The 24,109-nt window shown below is 34.8% G+C and overlaps 1 protein-coding gene across 10 annotated transcripts in view; it reads left to right on the top strand.

Annotated features, from left to right (window-relative positions):
• The window catches only part of FCHO2 (FCH domain only 2), a 78,234-nt gene that overhangs the window by 16,217 nt on the left and 37,908 nt on the right, over positions 1–24,109 (top strand). For all 10 annotated transcript variants that reach the window (XR_003571187.1, XR_003571188.1, XR_003571186.1 and 7 more), the window contains exons 6-9: positions 4,040–4,144; positions 7,320–7,418; positions 8,461–8,557; positions 22,902–22,946. Coding sequence is in view for 7 of the 10 variants with exons in the window: in XM_027883419.1 (XP_027739220.1) it covers positions 4,040–4,144; positions 7,320–7,418; positions 8,461–8,557; positions 22,902–22,946 (346 nt within the window). In the remaining 3 variants the exon portion in view is untranslated. The remainder of the gene's footprint in view (positions 1–4,039; positions 4,145–7,319; positions 7,419–8,460; positions 8,558–22,901; positions 22,947–24,109) is intronic.

Genomic DNA, 24,109 nt, shown 5'->3' with positions numbered 1-24,109 from the left:
CTCTGTCTTACTTCAACTGTATTATTAATCAGTCATGCGTTCACCTTGTATGAATAAAATGCTTTGAAAGGGTTAAGTGTAATTAAAAATAGTAGTTGTGACTTTTATAATGTACATGATATTTTGAATACCCAGTGATGTTTTGTTTACTCTTACTTCCTTCTCTGTTCTAACTGCACTACAGTTCTAATTCTTTATTTTGTAAATACCCGTATTATATGGTAATATTGTTGAGTGGCTTTTACAGAAATTGTGCATAATTTTTTCAGCATCTATTATGTTTTTGAATGTATTTCCTCATGTAAATACACAAATAGTCAATGCTGTTGTTACTGAACTAAGGAGTAATTGTGTTGACCCTTATATGGGATAAGGTAACTAATTACACAAGTATTAGAAGTCTGTTCCATTAAGAAGAAAAACATGTTATCAATACTTTCAGTGCTAATTTAAAAAGTTCCAATTTCATGGACCAGAAATTCAAGGGATGAGTATCTTAATGTTGTATTTAGTACTGCCCTTGGGTTATGGAGGAGTTTGATCCATTCAGAGAAGTACAAAATGTCTGAGAATGGCGAGACCTCTGGAAGTCATCTTGTCAACTTAAGCCAGTTAGCCAGGACCACGTCTACATGGCTTTTTAACATCTGCAAGGATGGAAATTCTGCAGTCTCTCTGGGCAGCCTCTGCCAGGGCTCAGTCACCTTCACAGGAAAAAGGTGTTTCCTGAGGTTCAGAGGGAATTTCTTATGTTTTCTGTTAATGCCCATTGCCTCTGGTTCTGTCACTGTGCAACACTGGGAAGAGCCTGACTTTGTCCTCTGTGTTACCGTCCCTTCATGTATTTATATCTATTGATAAGATTCTCCCTAAGGCTTCCCTTCTCCAGGCTGAACAGTTTCAGTGCTCTCAATTTTTTCTCCTGGAAGAGGTGCTTCAGTCCCTTGATCATTTTCATGGCCCCTTAAGGGACTCTTTTCAGAACGTCCATGGCTCTCTTGCAATGGACTACCCAGAACTAGACTCCACTCTAGGTGTGGTCTTACCAGTGCTGAGTGGAGGGGAAGGATCACCTTCCTTGACCTGCAGGCATCACTGTAACTTTTTCCTGTTTTCAGGAATCTAACTAGTAGAGGAAAGAGGTCACATTTCCTTGTCTCTTAACTAGAACTTGTTGTATTAGATCTTGATTTCTCTGCTGATTTCCATTTCAGTTGACTGATCTGTGTAGGATTCTGTGCTTGTTAGAATGATCTTTGTGTTTCTTATACTGCTATCTTGATAGAATTGGTTTTTGCCTTTTCACTGATGACAAAAGTGATTCTGTTCAACATATTCCAGTTGTTTCAGATTGGTATAAATCTAGATTTTTTTTTCTCCTAGCTTTTGTCTCAAACAACAGTTGATGTTGGATTCTAGACATGAATCAGAAATATGTGTGTTGGCAGATGTTTTTCTGCCAGTATATTCAAAGTACAGTTTTTCTGAATTCTTGTAAATACATTGAAGCTTTTCAGTAGAGAAAGCTGACTTGATGGAAAGCTTGTTTTTAAGATGTAGCTTGGCCTTTTTCATTTGGAAACAAAAAAATGTTCAGCCTGACAGATGTCTGCATGAGCAGAGAGAAAGAGGAAGCACTATAGGAGGAAGGTAATTTTTAACTGGTTTATGCACTGTCCTTAGATACAATTAGGTCATAGTTAAATGCTCTTCAAGTACTTAAAAAAATATTTCAGTGGGAACAGGTAACCAGTACTGTCACATCTCTTCACTCATGCATCTTTCCAGATTTACACTTGTAATTTCGTAAGCAGGGTGACCGAAGATTGTATTCAGTTGGTAAACAATATGTTTATTGCTTTCAGTGCAACATGAAAACTATTTTCTATCAAAAACCACAGAATAACTGCTTTATAAGAAAACAAGGGATCTCTACCACTATAAAAAGCCAAATGTTTGGAGAGATATTTTATTGAAGAATCTGAGGAGGTATCTGCAGCTGACAGTTAATACTAAGTTGTGTAATAATTTCCTGTTGTTCTCTGACATGTGAACTTCTCTATTTATAGTGACTTAACAAAAAATTCTTACTGATCCTTGTTCTTTCGCTTACTGTGAATTTGCTAAACACAGTTCTAGCAATTGCTGCACCTGAGAACAGTCACATCCTGTTTTCAGGAGACATTAGTAGCTGATAAGTGTTCATGTGTCATTTTGTCTCTCCTGCTGAGTAGTTAGTTTCTTAGATGCTTTTCAGCATAAATACTTGGATTCTGCTCATTGTTAAACATGATAGGAGATGGAGAATGTTTTTGTTTTGTCAAAATCCCTTGCACATGGAGTTCAATTACCTAACGCTTTACCAGAAAACCCTTTTTATGAAGTCTTTCAACTTGGTATTTCCTTCCTTTTCAATGGTTAAATTTGGAATGATCTTACTGCAAAGCAGTCTTAATCAATTTTAGAAACAAGATTTCATAGAGCACCTTGTACTTTTATCACAGTAAATGACATTTGGGAAACAAGACTGTGTGCTTCTTCATGATTCCCCTGTGTGAATGTACGAGTGAGAATCATGAAGTAGAATTTAGGATAATTAATGATGGGTTTGATACAACTTGTCATGCTCCATTTTAATGCCTGAATGATCCATATTCTTCTTTCTTGAAGTATTTTCATCTGTTATGCTGATTGTAGATGACTATGTGACTTAAGATCTGTTTAAGCTTTCTTTGTAACTGGAAGAGTGAAACTGTGGCTTTAGTTCCTATTCTTTAAAGTTCTGATTATGTTTCTGAAGGTGAACAAGTGCTAAGGCTGTATCATTACTCATGATTTTCTCTTGTTTTTCTCTTGGAAACTACAGAATCAATCTCTGTATTGCCAGAAGGCATCTTTCTATTAATTCATTTGAACATTATAGGTAATGATCAGCTTTCCAACTCGTTGCTAGTAAAAAATAGTTCCTGCTTTTACTGTGAGACAGAAGAAATTAATTTGAAAGGGAAAGAGGGCTACTCAGAACTGGAACAATTAGTGAAAGTACAACTGTCTTTATTGATGTCATTAACAATTCAGGAATACTTTTGAGTTACAACTGATGGGAAATTTCAGTGAGATAAAGTAAGCATATTGAACAAAGCAGCTTAGGGAAAAAATGATGTTCAAAACATTTTTATTTTCATTGGTATTTAACCATTATTAAATAAAATATCAAATGCTTGAAAAACTTAATCTCATGCATCATGTTGTAGACTTTGAAAATAACTTTTTCTCTACCGCAATCCGTCACTTCATTCAGTTTTGTTCTCCATGTAATACTGAGATTCTCCTGTGTTTTGTAATGTCTTTTATTTAACTCCCAGAAAGATGATTTTGTTTCATTAGCAACAAATAATGAAAAAGCAATTATAAATCCTGCAAGGACTATTATAAATAACACTAACTTGCATAAATCTGATTATCAGTGTGTTCTGCATTAGCTTCATTTTCTAGTATCTGTTAATCCATCGATAACTCCTGTTAATCCGTTGATGTAAATCCTTTACTTTAGAATTTGTTCCCTTATTTCTAAGAGAATTGCACTATCTTGTTTTTTTTACCATTGACTCTTTCAGAATTGCACATTTAACTGCTTATTCTATATTCCAACCATGCTTTTTGTCTTGTTTTGCTGTAACAAATATAAATTTGTTGTAAATATTTGACAGAGTTAATGAATTATCATCAGCAATGAAAATTTGATTTCCAAATATGTGTATTACAAATTTGTCACTGCTGATAAGTGGAAGGGATTTAAATGACAGAACAGCTTTGTTAATTTTTTTTTTACATGGTTTATGTATAGTTCTAAATAGAAATCTCTAATAGCTTGAATACGAGTTATTTGGTGATAACATTTTTTTATGACACTTCCCTGTTTTGATATGTCCCTGGATAATTTTTAGGGATCATCCTAGGCTGTCTTTTAATAATGACTTTAAAAACCTTGGCTCAGACCATATGTGTGACATTTGACATCTTTTGTACTGATCTACAGGCAGCAGTTAAATCAAAAAAAGCTACAGATACCTATAAACTATATGTGGAGAAGTATGCTGCATTTAAAACTGATTTTGAAGTGAAAATGACAGAAACAGCACAGGTAAGTGTTATATTGAGTTACCTTTGGAATAGATTAATGTATTCTGTTTCATCTCTGAAGCCACCTGAAATCAAAGTTTTTGAAAAATTGGTTATTTTGGAAATTGATTTGTTTGAAAGGCCAACACTGACTATGTATGTTAATGATAGCACTGTCCTTGAATGACACAGTTGAACACTAGCCCAAGGAAGAGTTTTTGAAGAAATTTTAGGAGGAAAGCAAAAGGTACTTCTCGAAGTATTGTAGATGCAATATTGTGATTTTCTGGGTAATCCTCTGAATTGCTGGGCACCCAGAAATCGTTCATAGGAGTTTTAATATTGGGATACATCTTGGCTTTTCTATCAAAACAGTTCAGTTACAGCTTGTTAAAGTGTCTTCCCAGGATTTACCTGAGATTTTGGAAAGCCCTTACATCTGTTAAGGCTTCTAGGGATTTTTAAGACTCAGTCTGTATTCCAGAGGATATCATTGCATGTGCCACTCCTTGCTACGTTTTTAACCACTTTTGTCTAAATGTGCTTAGTTCCTAAATTGTAGCAATCCTTTTATTTAAAGAATAAATTTTCACTTAATATTATATTGGAATTTTAAACTTTCCACATCTCTCCGTACTGGAAATGAAAATTGCCATTCTGCAAGTTTAAGATGTATGTGTGGAATTTTGGAATTTGTTCTAACTGTAATGGTGTCACTGCATCTCCAGTTTGGGTGCAGGACAGCTACTTCAAAAATTATGCAATAGGAAAAATAACACCTGTGAATGTATAGAAACCCACTTGTACATGAAGCACACCCTGTATTATCTTAATTCAGAGTACATTTCACTTGAAAATATACAGAATAATTCTGAAAATACAATTAATGAGGGATGTCCTTTTATTTTTTCCAGTGCAAAATCAATTGGCTTATCTTAAATCAATCTTATAATGTTCACGTACTACTTTTCTAAGGAAAAACATCTTTTATTGATGTGATGTTTTTCTAGGTAATCATGTAGTAATGTCCTAATGTAGCTGTCCACTTTTTTTAGTTAAACTTGCTGACATTGTGTAAATTTTACATATTTTGCCTCTTTGGGCATTTGCTATCTTAAATGCAAAATGAAGTGACTCATAATACATGATTTTGAGTGGTTGAATTTTGAAATTCAAATATAGGGTCTTTCCAGTCTTGATGTCCAAGTTACAGTTATTGCTGTGACAAATATGGAAGGGTTTATTGTGATTAAAGAAGTAGGAAAACACAATTTGTTGTTTAGAAATTGGATTTGACAGAAATTCCTCATGTGGAGGGATGTTTTTGAGTACACCTATAGTAGTGTTATGCACTTGCTATGCAGTTGCTAAGAAAACACATTTTCCACTTTGCTGGAGGGCTTTTTTAAAATCATGTAGCTCAGGCAATTAGTGGAAAGGATCAAATAGTTGAAAATGCTATATTCTTTAAAAGTCCTCTACCTTATTTAGAACTGGATAGAGTTTAGTATAGATAATGTTGCTGTTGAGCAGCCTGCATATGAATAAACTTCAAGAAAAAGTAAGAATGCATTTTAAAAAACACTGTAAATTTACAGGAAAACATACATGTTTATAAAAACAGATGTAATGCTTGAGTAAATGGTGTATACTGAGTTTGACAGCTAAGGATTCTGACTGTGATTTTTCATTTGTCTTGTAGCTTAAAGCACTTTGCAGTGTCATGTATTTGTTGTGTTAGTAACATTACAGATCCATTTCATCTTTTTAAAATTGACTGATCTTTCAAAAGAGAAAGTAAATAATTTGGCTAGTGATTATACCTGTGATAAGAATGATGTGATTGTATTTTAGTACCTGGCTTTATTCAAGATGGCTACACTTCAGAGGCTTTAAATGTGAAGTATAAAATCATAAAAAAGAAATAAGAAAACAATTGAGGGGGATGTTTTCAGCTAACAGACAAAATTATATGTCTGTGTGGACAACACTTTTCATGTTCTTTAAGGAGTTTAAAGAACACATTGTGTACATGTCTTGACACCCCTGTGACTGAGAGCAGATGTTAGACCAGAGATAGTTTTGAAAGCAGAAGTTTACATAATAGGACAGTCAGTACAAGAGTAACATCATGGGGTAGGCTACAGAGGATGACCATATCCTCTATAATTAAGAGGAAGGCTGCTGGATAAAAAGAAAATAATTTTAGTCTGCCTGATTGATGGCTAGAGAGGTATGTAAGTATGGTAGAAGACTGAGGGTTTGGAAGTTACAGATATTTGTCTTGTCTGTACAGAGTTATATTTGTGAATCAGAGTACTGGGAAGTGTGAAATGGGGAGAGATGATCTTTAGAGAACCCTGTGCAAATTGGAGAGAGGATTAAGTGGTGCTCTAAAGTTTGGACACACTTGAAAGGACAGTTACAGAAATAGGCAGAGAAGTAGGAAAGAGCAGAAGTAAACAAAGATTTCAAGACAATTATGGTTGACTGTTGGGGAGGATGAGGATGTTTTTTGTTCTGATTTTTGGCCAGGAAGGAGCCATTTAGATCTTTAGAAGTGATTTTAAAATGGATGTCAGCTGGAAGCCTGATTAAAATGGAGCAAACTACAAAAATTATATTTGGTGAGTTTAAAATTTAAACAAATTAATCATATTTAAAGAAGGAAAGGGTGTATGTTTAATTAGAAAATGAGAAAGCGTGTATATTTCTGAGGAGGAGGAGAGGTTACTAAAAAGAAAGTGTAAAACATATCCAGAATTAAGATTTCTCAGTTTAGATGGAAAAAAAAGAAAAGGCTCATCAGTAATGAAGAAAAGAAGGGTTATTTGAAAACCCTCTGAACCTATTTCCTTTTGGTAGAAATGGGTCAGATTTTTTTGAAAATAAAAATTAAATGAAAGTTCAAAGAGTAGGTAAAAAAAAACTCAGTCATGGTTCTAAAAGGATATATTGCTTTTTGAAGTGCATTATTTCATAACTCTGAATTCCATGCCTTATATAAGTATTTTTAAGTAATTATTCTCAAGTAATTACAATATTCTTAAATATTGTAATTGCCATGGTAAAGATCTGGAAGGGAAAAAAAGTTGTTTGTTTTGGTTTTTTTCCATGTAGGGTATTTAATTATTAAAATAAAATTTAGTCTTTAAAAATATTTTTTATTGTAACTAATTGCTCATTTTGGTTTACAGAAATTTCAAGACATTGAAGAAACACACCTTCTTCGTATGAAAGAGATTATAGAATCATTGTCAAATACTATAAAAGAAATTCATATACAAATTGGAGAGGTAACTTTTATACTTTTTTTTGTTTGTTTGGACTATGCTATATATTTTTCTTAAGTATTAAATGGAATATTTCTTACTGTATTTGTGATAATTACACTTTTCAAATTATGGAAATTCAATATAAGCTCAAATTTCCATAGCTTGTTGAATTTATAAGTTCAGTGTCACAAAATTTGCAAAATAAGTCTGAATAAATTTTGTCTTAACAGAAAACAAAATATTATGACAATTTGAAGAATTTTTAGTGTATTTCCAATTTCTGCTCCGTAGATACTGAATTAGCACTCATTTCACACATAATCAGAATACTACTTCTTTGATTAAAATTAGAAATCATATCACTCTGAAAAGTTTCCAAATTTTTTTATATGCTTGGAATTTATGAGCAGAAGATCTTTAGTAACAGAAGCTTTCATAGTATCTTTTGTTTGGATGTAAGTTGATTTAGTTAATAATCTTTATAAGCAGTCCTATTTTTTAGTGTTTTTTGAAGTGTCTTCTTATTTTCATACACTGAGAGTCCTATTTTCTTCAGTATTGAGATTTTCTGCTAGTGAATGATCATCACAAGGGTCATGCTGTGTATTTCTAAGGCACACAGTATGTTCACCTACTGCCTTGTTGGAAAAACCTGTCAACAACATGTTATTGTTTCTTTGTCAGACCAAAAACATTACAACAGTAATGCTTTTGCTCAAGCAGGTGGGAGTTGTGATAGTACAGTAGTAACAGTTCACACCCTTAACTGGTGTTGGCTTAAGAAACATTGTAGGGGGACATGTTGCTGACAAATTCAGAAAATTATATATGCACAAGGTTTTTAGATGGAAGAAATAGAAGTAAAAACTAGACCTGACATTCCATTTTTTATGTGTATTGTATCCACACTAGCTAATACTAAAGCAAAGTAGGGATTTCCTTGTTAAAATATCTGTTGATTTCTCTAAGTCCTGTAATATATTTTAGAGGTAAGTATTTTGAACCTTAGCTACAGAGAAAAGTACTTTTTAAAGTTTAATTGCATTCTTTTTTATTTTTGAAGGTACATGAAGAGTTTATCAATAACATGACAAATACTACAGTTGAGAGTTTAATACAGAAATTTGCTGAGACAAAAGGAACTGGCAAGGAAAGACCTGGTAAGAGATTAAAACTAAAAGAATAGGAAAAGTTAGTTTTAAAACTGGAAATTTCTGCTCCCCATAAAAAGTCAAATCCGTGTTTGTTAATGTACAATATTTTTAATGTATTTGCAATTTCGAGTTCTTAGTATTTATTACCTTTGATATTAAATGATTTGTAGATATTCATAACAGAATTTATTATTGGTATTGGTATTTTTGTTCATAAAACTTGGTAATTTGTAGATTTATGCTATAAACTATACTGTTTCTTGGCAAGCAACTGTAGTTCCTTGTACAAACTATATGTTGTCTGCTAAGTGTTTCTGCATAAATTATATTTCAAATCTTTATTTATTAGAAATTTATTAATATATTCAGAGGATATGTCTATACAGCTTCTTACTGATCTGTTGAAACAGTGGTATCAGTCTGGTTAGCTTACAAAATTAACATTTAAATAGATGTAGAATATATTTTTTATAAAATATCAATAATACACAATAATGCATATTGTTTCTTTACTAAGCAGCAAATTGAATAGTACTTTCTGAAGGTAATGCTGGTTGGGTATGGTGTGTAAGACTTCCCTTGGCTGGCATCATAAGGTGGGCTCACAGTACTGCATATCTAGTTTCACTTTAATATTTGCCATGAAACAGTCCCTAGGTGTGTGAATACAGGAATAAGTACCTTTTAGCTGTTTTCTTCAGCACTGGGAGTCCTTACTAACATCTCTGTCTTCTCGTGTAGATGCAGAAAGATTTTTTTCTTTTTCAGAGTAAGAATGTACATACTAGAGTAGATCATGAAAAATTATATTAAATTGTTAAATATGATTGCTAGGTATCTTGCAGTGTGTCTGTGAGGTGTTTTTAACTTAATACTGTTTTATATTCCTTCTGTGTTCCACTAACAGTCATAGTAGGCTGCAGTAAGATTGTATGTGGACTGATTTCTGAACTTTTCCTGTGTATTTTGCAATTTTTCAGTAAAGATTAAGAAAGAAAATATATGAAATTCAGGGTTTCAAGTTCAGTTGCTCTGAAATCAGGAAAAAACACATGAAAATTCAGTGTTCAGACCTCTTTGATTAGCTGTTGCTGACATGTCATGGCTAGGGATCTCCATCTAATATTCAGGATTCTGACTGCCAGGGTTACAAAGACCTTTACTAATGTATCCTAGAGCAGGGTGCACTTCAAGTCATCCGTGCTATTTTTGTGGCTAGACAACATAGTAATTGTAAGAAAAGTAACACTTCACTTTTTAATTTTATGGAGAAGTTATACATTTTGTACTTATTTGCTGCTTTACATTGTTCTTCAAATCCTACTTATAATCTCTGTAAAAACTTTTTCAAATGTATTCTAAGAATGTTAAGCAAAGTATTCTAAGGAAGGATAACACATTTAGTGTATAAATATATGCACCTTGTATTTTCTTTTACAGCATTAAATCATTGTATTGATATCAATTTTGTAAAGCAGCCATGGAGCAGAGGGAAAGCACAGTTAAATTCAGCAGCAAAAGAAGACAAATTCACAAGAAGAGTCAGAGACTAGAAACACAGACCAGTAGTGATGTTAATTATAGTTACTATTTCTTTTATATTTGTTTTATTAACTTAGAATCATAAAACTTTGACAGTTACAATGACCTGGAAGGAAGAGTGAAGACTCGACCTTCTAAGGATCAAACAAAAACATCCACTGTGTTAAGGACTGCTTTTTCTTTATTAAAACCCCACTTTTTTCTATTTGAGAACTTTTCATGATAAAAAGATATTTTAAGTCATGGGGCAAATGTAAGTCTGTGAGATGTATATTTTAAATAGGCTGGAGAAGGGGATGATTCCTCAGATAAATCTGAATATTCAGTGTAAAAAATGATACTGACTTGGCATACAAAACAAATGCAGCAAAAATGTCTTATAGATGTCACTGTTGCTTATAATTCCAATCCTAAATCTGTTTGAAGGCAATATTTTAAAATTCCCCAGGACTATATAGGCCTTCTCTCATCTATATTATTTGTGGGCTTCTATGGTAGATGGTGGGTATTTTCAAACAAAATAAACTAAAAAGATAATGTATATAGAGTATTTTAGTGTATTTCAGCATATTCTAGATATGGTTATAGTTCTTCATAGCAGAGTTCACTTGGTTTTATTTAAATGTGTAAAAATAAGAATGAGTCTGAAATGAAGCACTGAGAATGGGCTGGTTTACTATGTAGACTACAAACCATTCACAGTAAAGTTTACTGCTTATCTGAAATATCTATACAGTGACATCCTTGAACCAGACTATATGGGCTCCCTCTGGTGGCTAATTACCATCACCTTGAATCATAATACACAGGTGTATCTAGAGTTTTAAGTTGTTCTAGAACAAATAACATTTCTTTCAAGCAGTAATGCTTTGTGAGCATTTTTTAATTCGCTCAGGAACTTCTTTACAGTGGCTCTTTTTGAACTGCTACCTAAATAACTTATCTAGTCAGCTTTATAGTGTACTTCTTATGAATTTGTTTTAATTCTTTTTTTTCAATCAGTTTAGAATTTATTGGTTTTAGTAACACAATATTTGTTACATTTCTTATTTGTTTTCTGACTTCCATTCAGTGTAAAACAAAAAATGAAAACAGAACAACAAAACCCAAACCACATACATAGAGTTGCAAATCTTTAATTTTAGCTGAAAAAAAGGTCACTAAAAATAAAACATGGAAAAACAGGAAGAGAGCTGGCAGGATCAGTAAGGCTTCATATCAGAATTTACTGTGAACTGTCTCCAGAATGCAGAGGAACCAGGACAAGCTGAAGAAGCAGTCCCATATGATCCTCATGTGGCTTAACAAGACCAAGTGCAAGGTGCTCCACCTGGGTCAGGCAACTTCCGGTATCAATACAGGCTGCGGAGTGAGCAGATCAAGAGCAGCCCTGCCAAGAAGGACTTGGGGCTGCTGGTGGGTGAGAGGCTGGACATGCCCCAGCAATGTGCACTCAAGCCCAGAAAGTCAATTGTGTCATGCTCTGCATCAAGAGCAGTGTGGGCAGCAGGTCAAGGGAGGGGATTCTGCCCCTCAACTCTTCCCTTTTGAGAGCCCACTTGGAGTACTGCATCCATCACTGAAAATCAGGAAATAAACTCTCCAACCAGTTTGTTAGGTTAGAAAGCCAACGTGACTTTATTCAGCTGGTTGTGTGTGAAATCACTCCACCAAAATACACACCTAGCAACCTAACAGACCAGGCTATATTAATGAAACTAATACATATTCATCACATTTCTGTCACATCCTGAATACATGCATGTGTGCTAATTATTTTTGTGGAGTTATTTCGATATCAGTAGGGGTCTTTTGAGGGTCTTTGGTGGTTGTTTGGGAACATCCCATTCCCCAGATTTTCTTTCTATGGTTCCAGATCTTCTAATGTATCTTCTCTCCTTGAGGGTATCTTAAATATGTGGTCAGGTCATGATGCACTTCTCTTATTATTCTTTGCTCTGGCATTCTATCTTTTTTCTCAAACTTATACATCTACTAGTACATATTAATCGCTGATATGAGTAAATAAAGAAGCGCTAACTGGCACAAGTCACAGATGTAGGGAATTGACACAAAGCCACATTAATCTCTGGTATTTGTACTATTTGTACTAAGCACTATATGGTAACCCTGGCAAACACTTCTGTGCTAAAGTTAAAAGAATTTTCAAACATCTTCCCCCACTGCTGCATATAACCATTTTTAAATAAATATAACTTGTAACAGATCCAGGTCTGGGGTCCCCAGCACAGGAAAGACTTGGACCTGCTTGAGCAAGTCCAGAGAAGGGCCACAAAAATGATCAGAGGCAGGAGTGCCTCTCTTGTGAGGACAGGCAGAGAGTTGAGGTTGGCCTGGAGAAGATAAGGTTCCAGGGAGATTTTTTGCGGCCTTTCAGTGCTTAAAGGGGCCTTACAGGAAAGATGGGGACAACAAAGTAGGACCTGTAGTGATATGGCCAGGAATAATATTTTTAAACTAAGAGAGGGTAGATTCAGACTAGATAAAAGTAAGGCATTTTTGGTAGTGAGGGTGGTGAAATAGAGGAACAGGTTGCCCAGAGAGGTGGTAGGGACCCCATCCCTGGAAGCATTCACGATCAGGTGGGATGGGGCTAAAAATAACCTGACCTTGTCAAACATGTCTCTACTCATTTTGAGCAGGTTGGACTAGATGACCTCTAAAGGTCCCTTCCAACCCAGATCATTCTATGACTATGCTATATTCCTGTTGTTAGGTCTAATAGCAGCTTTGATACCATTAGTTAGTTAGAAGATGCCTTTGTCACTCACGTGGTCATGTATTGTTCGTCAGAACTTGTTGCCACTCTACCTTCAACCTGCTGGCCTTGGTTTTTGTGATGGAGCCCAGGATACAGTTGGCCTTTTGTGAGTGCACAATATTTGGTCGTGTTAACCTTCTTGTCCGCAAACACTCCAAAATATTTCTCCCCCAAGGCTGCTCACAATCCATTCTCTGCCCAGCCTGTATTTGTGCTCTGGATTACCCTGACGCAGGACATTGCACTTGGCCTTGTTGAAGTTCATGAGGTTCACGCAGGCCCATCTCTCCAACCTGTCCAGGTCCCTCTGGCTGGCATTCCTGCCCTCTAGCATGTTAACCTCACCACTCATCTTGGTGTCATTGGCAATTCGCTGAGGATGCTCCCACTAACTGTGTCACTGACACATGTTAAACAGTGCCAGTCCCAATACTGTCCCCACACACTTTTGGGAGCTCTGCCTGTTAGCAGAATCATGAAACATTAAACTTCAATTTAGTAAACATCTAAAAATCAAATTTTACTGAGGCTTTAATTCAACTGATTTTTGATTCATTGAACTCAACTGAATTACTGATTATTTGATTAGAATAACATTTTATGTGGCTGTCTGTTGGCAGTGATGAAGGGTTAGTGCAAAGATTCATGTAAATTTATGACATGTGTTTAGGTCTTTTGTAATTGCTTATGTAAGCATTTTAGTCCTGAATATCCATGAAAGGTACTGCTTATGTGTTTTTTCCAAAGCAAATGCAAGAGTGTCAAAATGAGCTGCACCACAACTGGAAGGCAGTACAGATAGTGCTAATGCACAGTTGTGCTCACTCCATAATATTCCTGTTCAGTTAGTGTGTTGTGTTAAACTACATTTTCTATCTAGTGAAGAAGTGTACCAGGTGAATAAGATAAAGCAGAGGGGGAAACGAGGGTTAATAATAACTGTATTGCTCCTAAAAAAATTTTAGAAACAAGTTAGTCCTTTCCCAGAGCTCAAGAGGCAAAACAGGAGCAGGGAATATTGAAGCTTGCTTTGATTAAAGCTACTAGCTTTTTATGTGCTTGAATAATGAACTCAGCTTTGAAAGAAAGACTTGAAACAGTGCTGGGTGTGGCATTTATTTTTTCCATGGGTTTGTTTCATAACATAGTAGTTTATAGCCCTTATAAAAATACTTTTCTAAGACATTAAACAGCAACAAATATATGGAAATAAACACTGAAAATCATTAATAATGTCGTTTGAACAGCTCTGCAGGATGTCTTTGAGCTTCTTTTCCACAAGGAAGTGTAACAACGCAAATATTTATTTTATGTTGTTATAAATGATTTTCTTTATATTTTCGGTAAATATTGTGAATATTTTAGTGCTACTGACACTTGTGATTAGACGCACAAATAGCCTGAAGTGCTAGCACAATTTCTCAAAGACTGTGTCCACACCTAACTCAACACAGAAGGCTGGATTCAGGAAAGTAGTCTTTGTAAAGGAAGGCAGACCTTTGCTATATTTCAGAAGATAATGGAAGAAATTAGATGTGCGTATCTTTGAGGATTTTTATGAGAAACTGGACTTGAGGAAGATAAAAGCGTCTTTAAGGGTCCTGTACTGTAGAGGTATTTTCAATGTAGAGGATCTGCAACCTTAAAAGATGTACCAACAAATGTGTCTTAATTTCTGTCCTCAATGTTTTTTGTTTGTGGTTGTTTTGGATTTTTTTGCTTGCAAGAATTGGGTCCCTTCATAACCAACAAACCTGCTAAAACTTCTGTGGACTTTAGGAATTCTCATCTGCAGAATAGATTTTTAATAATCACGTATATAGAAGTTGCAAACTTGGTTTAGGTTGTGATTTGATCTGGAGAGCTATAAAGGTACAAGTTTTATTGAAAAGTCTCTTAATGCAAGTGGAAGGCTAGTAGCATTGATAAAAATATCTTAGACAACATCTCTAGATACAACAGAGCAAAAGCTGGCATTTCAATAATCTGAAACATTCAGTAAGAGGAAGTACTTTTGGGTCCACTTGAATTTTCTTGCTACAAACAAAGAAATCAGTTGCAACCTGACACTAATAGTTTTATGGGACTGTGGGAGCCAAGCAATGTCCATTTCAGTAACTTAAATAGGAAGAATATGTTAATTAGGTGATAGTCATCAGAAAATGCAGTAGTATGCAGGATTGATTCTACTATGATAAAAAACTACTGAAGAGTTTTAAAACATCTGAAAATAGAAATAACATACCGAGATGCTAGTAAAATAAATAAGGCCTGTACTTTAGTTACATAAAGTAACATAACCTTGTATGCAATTAATATTTAGGGAGAGGTTTGCGATTTTTAACTTATTTATTATTAACTTATTTGTTTTTCTTTTAAGATAGGAAATGTTCTTTTTTTTCCCAACTGAAAAAAGATTTTTCTATCTGAGAAATTCTGGATACTATAAAATATACTAGCCTGTTTTTGCTCTTTAGGGTCACATTAAAAATATTAAGGTCTGACAATGTCATGGGTTTAAGTTCAGAACTTCAGGAGGAAAATGTACCCCTCTTAGTTTACAGGGAGAATGTGTGACCGTTACAAAAGACATGCTTCTTTGAAGCAATCTTTAAAGATGTGGACTGTAAATATTTTCAATGTCTAGTGTTCCAAAACCTTAGCTGAAAAGTAGTTGAATATGTCTGTGCATTTCTTTCATCACTGCATACTTGCATAGTCTGCCTTCAGCAGGTGAATCATGCACCTGCAGTCAGGCAGGGCCATTTGTTACAGATGCGTATAGACTAGAATTATGAAATTCTACTGCTTCTTAGTATTTTTTCCAAACACCCCCCATAATTTTCACAAGATTTTGCTGCTTTCAACCCAATTTGGTGGAAAAGTAGAGGTTTCAAGGACATTGTAAAAATGAGGAGTTAGCTAGAGAGAAAAAGGACCCAAACTACTAATGTCATGTAAGGGAAAGGCAGTTGAAGGGTTGTAAGCTACTCGTTTGGAGAGCCAGAGGACAGCTTAGTGTGTGTTTGTATGTACTGTGTATGTTGACCAATGACTTATCTTGTGAATAGTTAAAACCAGCCATATCTCACATCCTGTTGTGTATGCAGTCAGAAAGGAAATATGAAGTTGAAAAAAAAAAGCAAGAGTAGAAGAGGATGAGGAAAGGGACTGGGAGTGTAACAGTCTGCAGATTGGTGTATTAGCTGATATTATTTTGCTGCTCACAGACTTCATGCTTTCACAGATCATAGCTGATATTTCCAGTGTTGCAGCCTAATTGGACCTCTAACTTGAACCGTTGCATTTGGTACATGGTACATGTTTCCTGTCTCTTTTGAAAATTCTTGTGTCATCAGAGCAGTAAAAAATTTTTTGTAATTGGTGTTTCCCACCTTTTTATGTTAGAGAAAAAAAAATCTGGTCTCTCCTCACTGTTGAAAAGCATCTTAATTGATAATAATTATTTTAAGGCTACTCAGATTATGATCCTTTCCTGCTTTGCTTTTGGTCTGTAAGCCACATAGAAATACAGTCCCTTGAGTATAGTGTACTTACTGTATTCACAGAGCTTCTACCCAGAGTATGAGAAAAACCTGAGACGAATAATGTTACCTTTGATCCAGTGAACTGGGTGCAGGGCTGGAAGCCTAGTAACAGAATTGATTGCTTGTTCAGTTAGATGCTCCATGGAAGTGCTACATGTGTTGCTAGTGAGAATAGTTGTTATTTCTGATGCCACTATCATCTCTGCCTTTTGTTTATATATATATCTATATATATGAATACTATTACCATGCTATAATTTTTTCTTTTCAACATGATTTTTTTTTAAAAAGAGTGATCTTTTTAAAAAAAATCTTCAGCAGCTCTAGAAGCTATATAGCAGCTAGGTTGATATACAATCCTGAGGATGTATCAAAGAGTAGTCAAAAACTCGTTGTTGTAGTGCAACTGTATTTATAGAATTAGGTTTAAATTAGGTTTACCAGTATTATTTCAGTGTTTTCCCTCAGACTGACAGGTTAACTAGCCAGTTTTATTTTCTGTGCCTTATCCTCTTTTTGCAAAGAAGAGCTGACCAAATCCATAAACTAACATTTGCTCGTGGCAGTCTGGTACTAGCATGATAGATATATCACATGTATGTTATTTACCTCAAAGATAATAGCCATTCATCTTTAGTCTGCATTCCTACAAGTAAGATATGCTTGAATTTGGTTTTGTTTCTTTTTTTTTAGTATGTAAAATAAGAAGTCCTTCTCCAGGGAAAAATAAAATTGTGTTTGTTATTTTATAAAATTATTTCTCATGTTTGGACAGGCAATAAAAATCAAAGTTAGTGTTAAAAACAGTGATGTTGAGGCAATATATTTTGGTTTCTGGGCTTCTAAATTTGAAAGCTTGAAATTTTTTGCTAAACATGTCACAGGATCAGATGATAGCAAGAAAAAGATTGCTTATATGTTTGTGTACCTACAAAATTGACCTTTGTGATGCAGCTTGACATCTAAACACTAAAAGCAGTCATTTGTTTTGACAGCAGAATTAATTGACGCTAAAACAGTCGAAATTCCACTTGTATCAAACTGTTCATTAGGAATTGCTGTCTGGCTTTAGTGCTGTCAGAAAAATAACCTGTTCTGCTATGATTAAATAGCAGAATGATGGTCGGTCCACTGAATTTGAGAGAGAGGTTGAATAAACTTTCTACTGCGGAAACAATTCAGAAGTGACACGCTGCAAGGGGGGTCAGAATGTGCATTGATATCCAGCTGAGCTGTCAACTGGCACTGAGCCAGGCACGCAAAGCTTTGCCATTTGAAGCAGCATGCGAAGCATATGCAGTTTTAAAAAAAATTGTCCTCCTTTCATGCATGACTTACACTCAGAGACAAACTTGTGTTGTTATCAAAAACAAGAATACGGGGTTTTTTATTGTATTTGTAGCCACAGGTACAGATTTATAGAATGTTTTTAAAAGCTTTTGCTGGAAACAGATATGTTAATGTTTATATGTGTGCATGCATGTGTGTAAACTGATTCCTCAGGTTGCAGGGAAGTGCAGTTTTGGAGGGGGGGCGTTGAGTGTCTGAAGGCCTCTAGTTACTGAAAATTAAATGCAGTTAATACCAATACATGCTTTGGTGCGATAATGTTTCTTTCTGTCATAAATACCCCCCCAAAACCAGAAAGGAGACCATTTTCAGAAGCAGATGCAAGTGTAAAGCAGTTTTTATTTGATTTGTTGACTTCTTGATTTGTTTACCTTTTTAGCTCTGCAGGATTTTCCAGCTCATTGATATACTTACTGGGGGCACTTTTTCAGGGTATGACATAATATTATGTTTTCCTTCCTAGTAATAGTAGTTGACTTGTGTGTTTGAATTGTTTATTTAAGAATCCAAACAGTAAAACCCTTTTTTCCTCTCTGTGCAAATTATTTTATTGTTTTGACCTAAGCAAAACATTATCCTAGTGTCTCTCTCACACAGATTTTCTGTGAGAGTTATTCAGATAGACTGGAAAACCTATATCTAGGATTTTACAGAGAGAGGTTTTGTAACTGTTTTTTGACTGGCCTCAAGATAATTAGTGTCACTGTAGGTAAATTAAGAAGCAGGTGTTAAATAGTAGTGTCTGTAGTTGCCTTGTGTATACTCTGAAAATGCTGTTCCCATAGATGTGGGCTAATTATGTAGGAGATATGGTAATATAATTTACAGTGCAATGACATTTTCTCCATTTGTCTTTCAATAAGACCAGTATCTCCCTGTTGCTAGCCATATACTTTGCCTTTAGTGGCACAAAAGCCCACATACTCACTTGTAAAGGAGAAACAGTACATGAAGTTACTGAACAGTCTAGGAGATGCATCCCAAGCTGAGACTCACTCATGCTTAATTTATGCTAGTATCACTTATTGTAAGCTATGCGATTAACTAAAATGAAAATTTTCCATTTATTCAAATTACCTTTTGTGTTTTCTGTTCTAGTGAACCAAAGCTTCCTTATTTTCAGGAGCCTAAGGACTGATCCAGTCCTGATGTATTTGCTTCAGTCTCTTGTCAAATAGCAGCTGTCTGCCTTATGTATTTGTGAAACCATAATCCATTTGCCTTTTCTTAATGTCCTTATTTGTCCCAGATGGTAGAATGCTCTGGTATTCAAAAATTCAGTGTAGCTTGCCTTGGAAAATGCTTTAGAGTGACGCTTGGTGGGAATGTTTACATACAGTTGGAGGAGCTTACTAATTTTTGATGTCAGGTACTAAATTTTCATTAACATCCTGATAGCAAGGTATGAAACTCCACTAGGTACTCGTCTCTCTGTCTATTATAAAGGCTAACCTTCATTTATGCACCGTATTTGTTCTTTTCTTTCTGTTCTATGTGTCTACAGTATCAAACATATACAAGTCCATATAGAGGTATTTGAGATGCTTAAGCTGTAGTTACCAATAATGGAACAGATCAATATAACAGCAGGGCAGACTTTAAAAGATGTCTTGAACCTGGAACCATCCATGCAACAGAACGTTAAATCAGAGACTCCACTATAACTTTTTACTTACTCTGATGAGTGTTTTCAAATGTCTTTTTGATTTTTACAGTACTGCTTTAGTTTTAATATTTGCTTTTGTGTTCATATGAATGCTTGAGAACAATCTTCCTCCTCAATTCATGTGGTTTTCTTGTGAGAAGAAAAAGAGCAAAGGAACTTTCAGTGCTTTGCCTGCAATACTGCTGAACAGCAGTAGTGTCAGTATTATCACCTGCATTGCAGTATGGCAACATCTAGATGGTCCTTTCAATTGGACTACCATGTGGCACGGGCTTATCAAAGTCCTCAACTTCAGCTCTATTTCTGAAGTGTTTGAAGCAACTGGTTTTCTTTCTTTAAATGTTGCAATGAACAGTAAATCTGTTTACTTGCATCAGAAATTTTAGCCATTATAATCTTCCAGATTTTGAGCTGAAATCCTTGATGATGAAGCCTTTGTGCTTCAACCATTGGGCACAAGTCTGTTCAGAAAAATTTTTTCCTTATAGAAATAATGCATCCACCTTAAAAACTTTGCGTAGCTGTTACAAATTGTGACACCAGTACATGAGTTTGCATGCTTTGAGTTCTGCCTGTATATTACACCTCTCTAGCAAGATCCATTAATACAAGCCCACTGGTAATTTTTAGCTATAGCAGCTAATGATTAAGGAATGAGAAAGATAGATGTTATGGCGCTTCAGAGAAGAAAGCTTTTTGAGTTTAGCTGTTTGTTTGGGTTTTCTTTAGTACTGGTGCAGATGCTTTTGTTTCCATATACAGTGGGCAAGGCAGAGGGAACTTCTTAAAAAACTATCTGAATTCCTTATTGATGCCATGCTCCCATAGTAGTATGTGTGCCTAGGGCCTCTTGGCTGGCTAGGAGACTGCAGCTAGTTCTAGCAGAGGACAACATGGTCACAACACACAATTCTGGCTGGGCATACAGTATTATTGCCTCTTTGGACACAAAGGCATATGTCCATAGGACGGTCCAGCTGTTACGAAGGCTACTGAAAGTTTCTCACAGCTGTCCTGTTTTCTGAATTGGTTCACTATGGAGTGCCACAGAAAATGTCTATTTCTGTAATGTTATTTTGATTTAAAAATACTATGCCAAAGACAAAACATATTACTCTTTATGGCAGGCATATAGGAAGCAGAACTGTTGGGAGGTCTGAAGTTACAGAAAAAAAAACTCTTAAGAAAATTAGAAACGGTAAAATTTCACTCAGCTCTACTCCAACAGGCAAATGGTATGAATTTGCCTTTGATGTAAGCAAAAAATGCAATGTATTATATTGGTGAGGATGTGTTAAATACAAACTTTATAAAACCAGCAAATATCTTTGGGCATTGGAGGAAAATGCTGAACTTAATTTTTTGTGGATTTTGTTTGTGGATTAATTAGAGACAGCCACTGGCACAAACTTCTGAGATTCCAAAGCAAGAAAGTCCCTATGTAAATTCGAGTTGAGTAGGAAAAGTAAGTTAGGATCAGAAGATGTTTTTGAATTGTAACTGATACATGTGATATCTGTGTGTTTCTGTAATAAGAGTGAATGTGAATTCAAATAAAAAGTTTATCAAGCTGTAAAAACCCACCTTCAGGGGCATTTTGGCAAGTGTAATAGGCAAAACAGAGGAAGTTGGATGTGTTTTCAAGAAATTTTTTCTGCTTATTTTAGAAGTGAAAGTTAAAGATACTGATCTGAAATAAGGATAAGCTATACATGAGCCTTGAATATTTATTTTAATCATTAGTATAAAGGTCTTAATAGTCTGGGGATCAGTTTTAGTAGCTGGAAAGGGTAAAGAAGAAGATGAAATTCTGAAGAAACTTGAGTAGTTTATTCCTCTAAAAATATGTTGAAGTCTCAGTTGTTTACAGGTTTTTTTCCTTTTGTTTTGGGCATGAGTGTTTGTGGTTGGTTTGGCTTTTTTTTTCCTTTTCCCAGCCAAAATGGGAATATGTATAGAAGCAAGAAATAGAAGCAGCTGAATCATTTGCCAAGTGATGAAAATGTGCTGTCTGAAACAGTGCTGAAGAAGTAATGGATTTGTTCTTTGGCTTCTATATTTTATGGCGTTTTTCTGAGTTTCTTGCTTAGTATCTTTTGAAAAATAGAGTTTAAATTCACAACATAAAATGTTGATGAAATCAGTGTGGAGATGTGAACATGTACAGTTCTCTAAAACTTTTTTCTGGATTTTTTTTTCTGTGTTTTGTTTTGCAAGATACCCAAGTTTGCTGATTTTTGGAGCATGGTGACTTGGGTTTACTGTGAATTTAGTGGAGAAGGGATTGAAGACCAGCTTAAAATGCCTATGTATTTACAATGTGTAAGAGACTGAGAGAGCTGTTAGGAATTTGCATCTTGTCTTGTTATATTAAATATTTAGTCTCACATTTGAAATGATTTAATAATTGAAATTTAAAGGGCTGTTGAGACTGCCATTTGAGATTTGTCTTTTCATGTTCTGCTTTCAGGAACATCATTTGGAGGCCAAACAATTTTTATTATGACAAATGGGCTATTGATGGGTTCTAGGCCCAGATCCTCATCCTGCTGCTAGTTTTACAAGCATGCTTTTTACAGGTCCCTTTTTACTGACTGGGAAATTTTTGCAAACGCAATCTTAATTAAAATAAATACAAGTCAATACTTTGAGTCTGCCTTAATTAAAGAAAAAAGTCATTAGAACTCATTTTCTCCAGTATCTTATCTGTAATGTGTCTATATATAAACTTGTGTGCATGCCCTCAAAATGGTTACAGAAAGGTAAGTTCTAGATCTGACCAGACTGAATGAATGAGGGTTAGGACATTACTTTGCAATGGCAGTTGACTGTTACCTTGTGTCAACTGAAATTTAATTAATTTATTTAGATACAGAAATTAACTACTGTTCACTGCTTTTTTTGGTCCTGTTGAGACTTAATGATTATTTTTTTTAAAGTTTGTCTTCTTTATTGCTGTGTTTTAGGTTCTACATGCCAGTTTTAACTGTGTAGCTAATTGGCTGTGGAGAGCAAACACTAGAACTAGCAATGCAGAGTTAGCAAATGTGTGAATCTCAAAATTAGGGCTATAGCTGTGCTTTTCTCCTTTTTTATTTTTCTTTGTACAATTCTGGTTCATTAAAAGAAGATAAATTTAAAACCTTACACTAATACTGTATTATGGATGTAATTTTGAATGAGGACACCTGTTAGATGTTTCATGTGGTAATAATAGCATAGGTAATTGAATTGTATTTAGATGATGGGTACTAGTATTTCAATTTTTCAATATGAAAGAGTCAAAATATTGCTTTACATGTATGATTTTGCAATCTTTTTGGCCACTGGCATGGTAATTGTGCTTTTCAGTTGCCACCTAAATTTTTAATAAGATTATATAGAGATTATCAGGAAATATTAGTAGTCATTAAAATAGATTAAATTTTACCTAATGTTTATCTTCATTGTCATTTCTTTAAGGCCCTATTGAATTCGAAGAATGCAACACATCCAGTGTAGTTGAAGGTAAGTTGCCATAGCATAGTTATTTACATGAGTAAATAACAAGAGTTATTTACTCTTTGCTATGAAGCAAAGAGTACTCGGTGTGTATAACTCTGAAGTTCTCCAGTAGACTGAAAAGCAGTTTTCCTTGTGGGAAACAAAATTCAGTGACAATAAGACCTATAAAACCTATATAAGACTAAGGCACAAGTGTCAGAGAATTTGAGTGTTTTTTACAAGTATATTTTGGCTAAGCCCTGTATTTGCAGAGGTTTGGATTTAATTCACTTATGACTGTTGTAACTTAATTTACAAGTGTCAAAACATGGCCCAGGCTCTTCCCATTGTTACCATGTTGGTTATACCAAGTCTAATGTAGTGTTATGGTTGCAAAGTCTTTCTTTGTCGCCACAGCTTATTTTGCTTAGGGGATTTTTTTAAGTGATTAAGAACTGCTTTATGTCCATAAGCTATGTATTTACTTGTGGGACAGAGGAGCTGACAGTATAACTGTAGCATGTAAAAACTTTTAAGTTGCCAAAGCTGCAGCTGAGTCTTAAAATCTCTTTTGACTGAAGCAGAGAGCATCCGTGTTCAGAAACTACCCTTATACTTTGTTTGCCATTATTTTGGGCTGCATAAGGCACAGAAAGAAATTAAAATAAAGCCTGGACATTTAAAAATAATCTTGGAGCAATTGATGTGCCTCTGTATATATGACTGACTCTACAGCTTACTGATTTGAGAAGTTTTGAGTTATTGAACCCTGAAAAATTAAAAAGGGGGGAGATTGCACTTATGCACTGTATAATGTATTTCTATAAAGGGGAATATAATAAAGTGCTTGAATTCAGTTGTTAAATTTTGGAAACCAAATTATTTCCACCATTCTGCTCAAAAGCATGCTCTCAATAGTATCATGCATCAAAACAAAGTTATAGACTAGTTGGATCAGATGCTTGCACTTACTCATTTTGTTTGGCAGTCTACTTTGCTCAAGCAAATGTTGTGGAGAAGCAGATGTGACAGCAAGTCTGATGGTATATTTAAATGTATTTTAATTTTAGTACATTAAATGGGTATGAAAGCAAATTTTTTTCAGTTCTGTAGGTATATGTATCCAGTGCTAAAAGCAGGAAAGAAACAACAGAGGGGAACCATGATTCCAGACTCAGTGAGAACCA

The sequence above is a fragment of the Empidonax traillii genome, unplaced genomic scaffold (genome assembly GCF_003031625.1).
Source record: "Empidonax traillii isolate 1590-97213 ecotype Southwest subspecies unplaced genomic scaffold, ASM303162v1 scaffold8:size5222938, whole genome shotgun sequence".
Lineage (NCBI taxonomy): Eukaryota > Metazoa > Chordata > Aves > Passeriformes > Tyrannidae > Empidonax > Empidonax traillii.
Note: the sequence above shows the minus strand (reverse complement) of the source record. Positions and strands in the feature narration are given on the sequence as shown.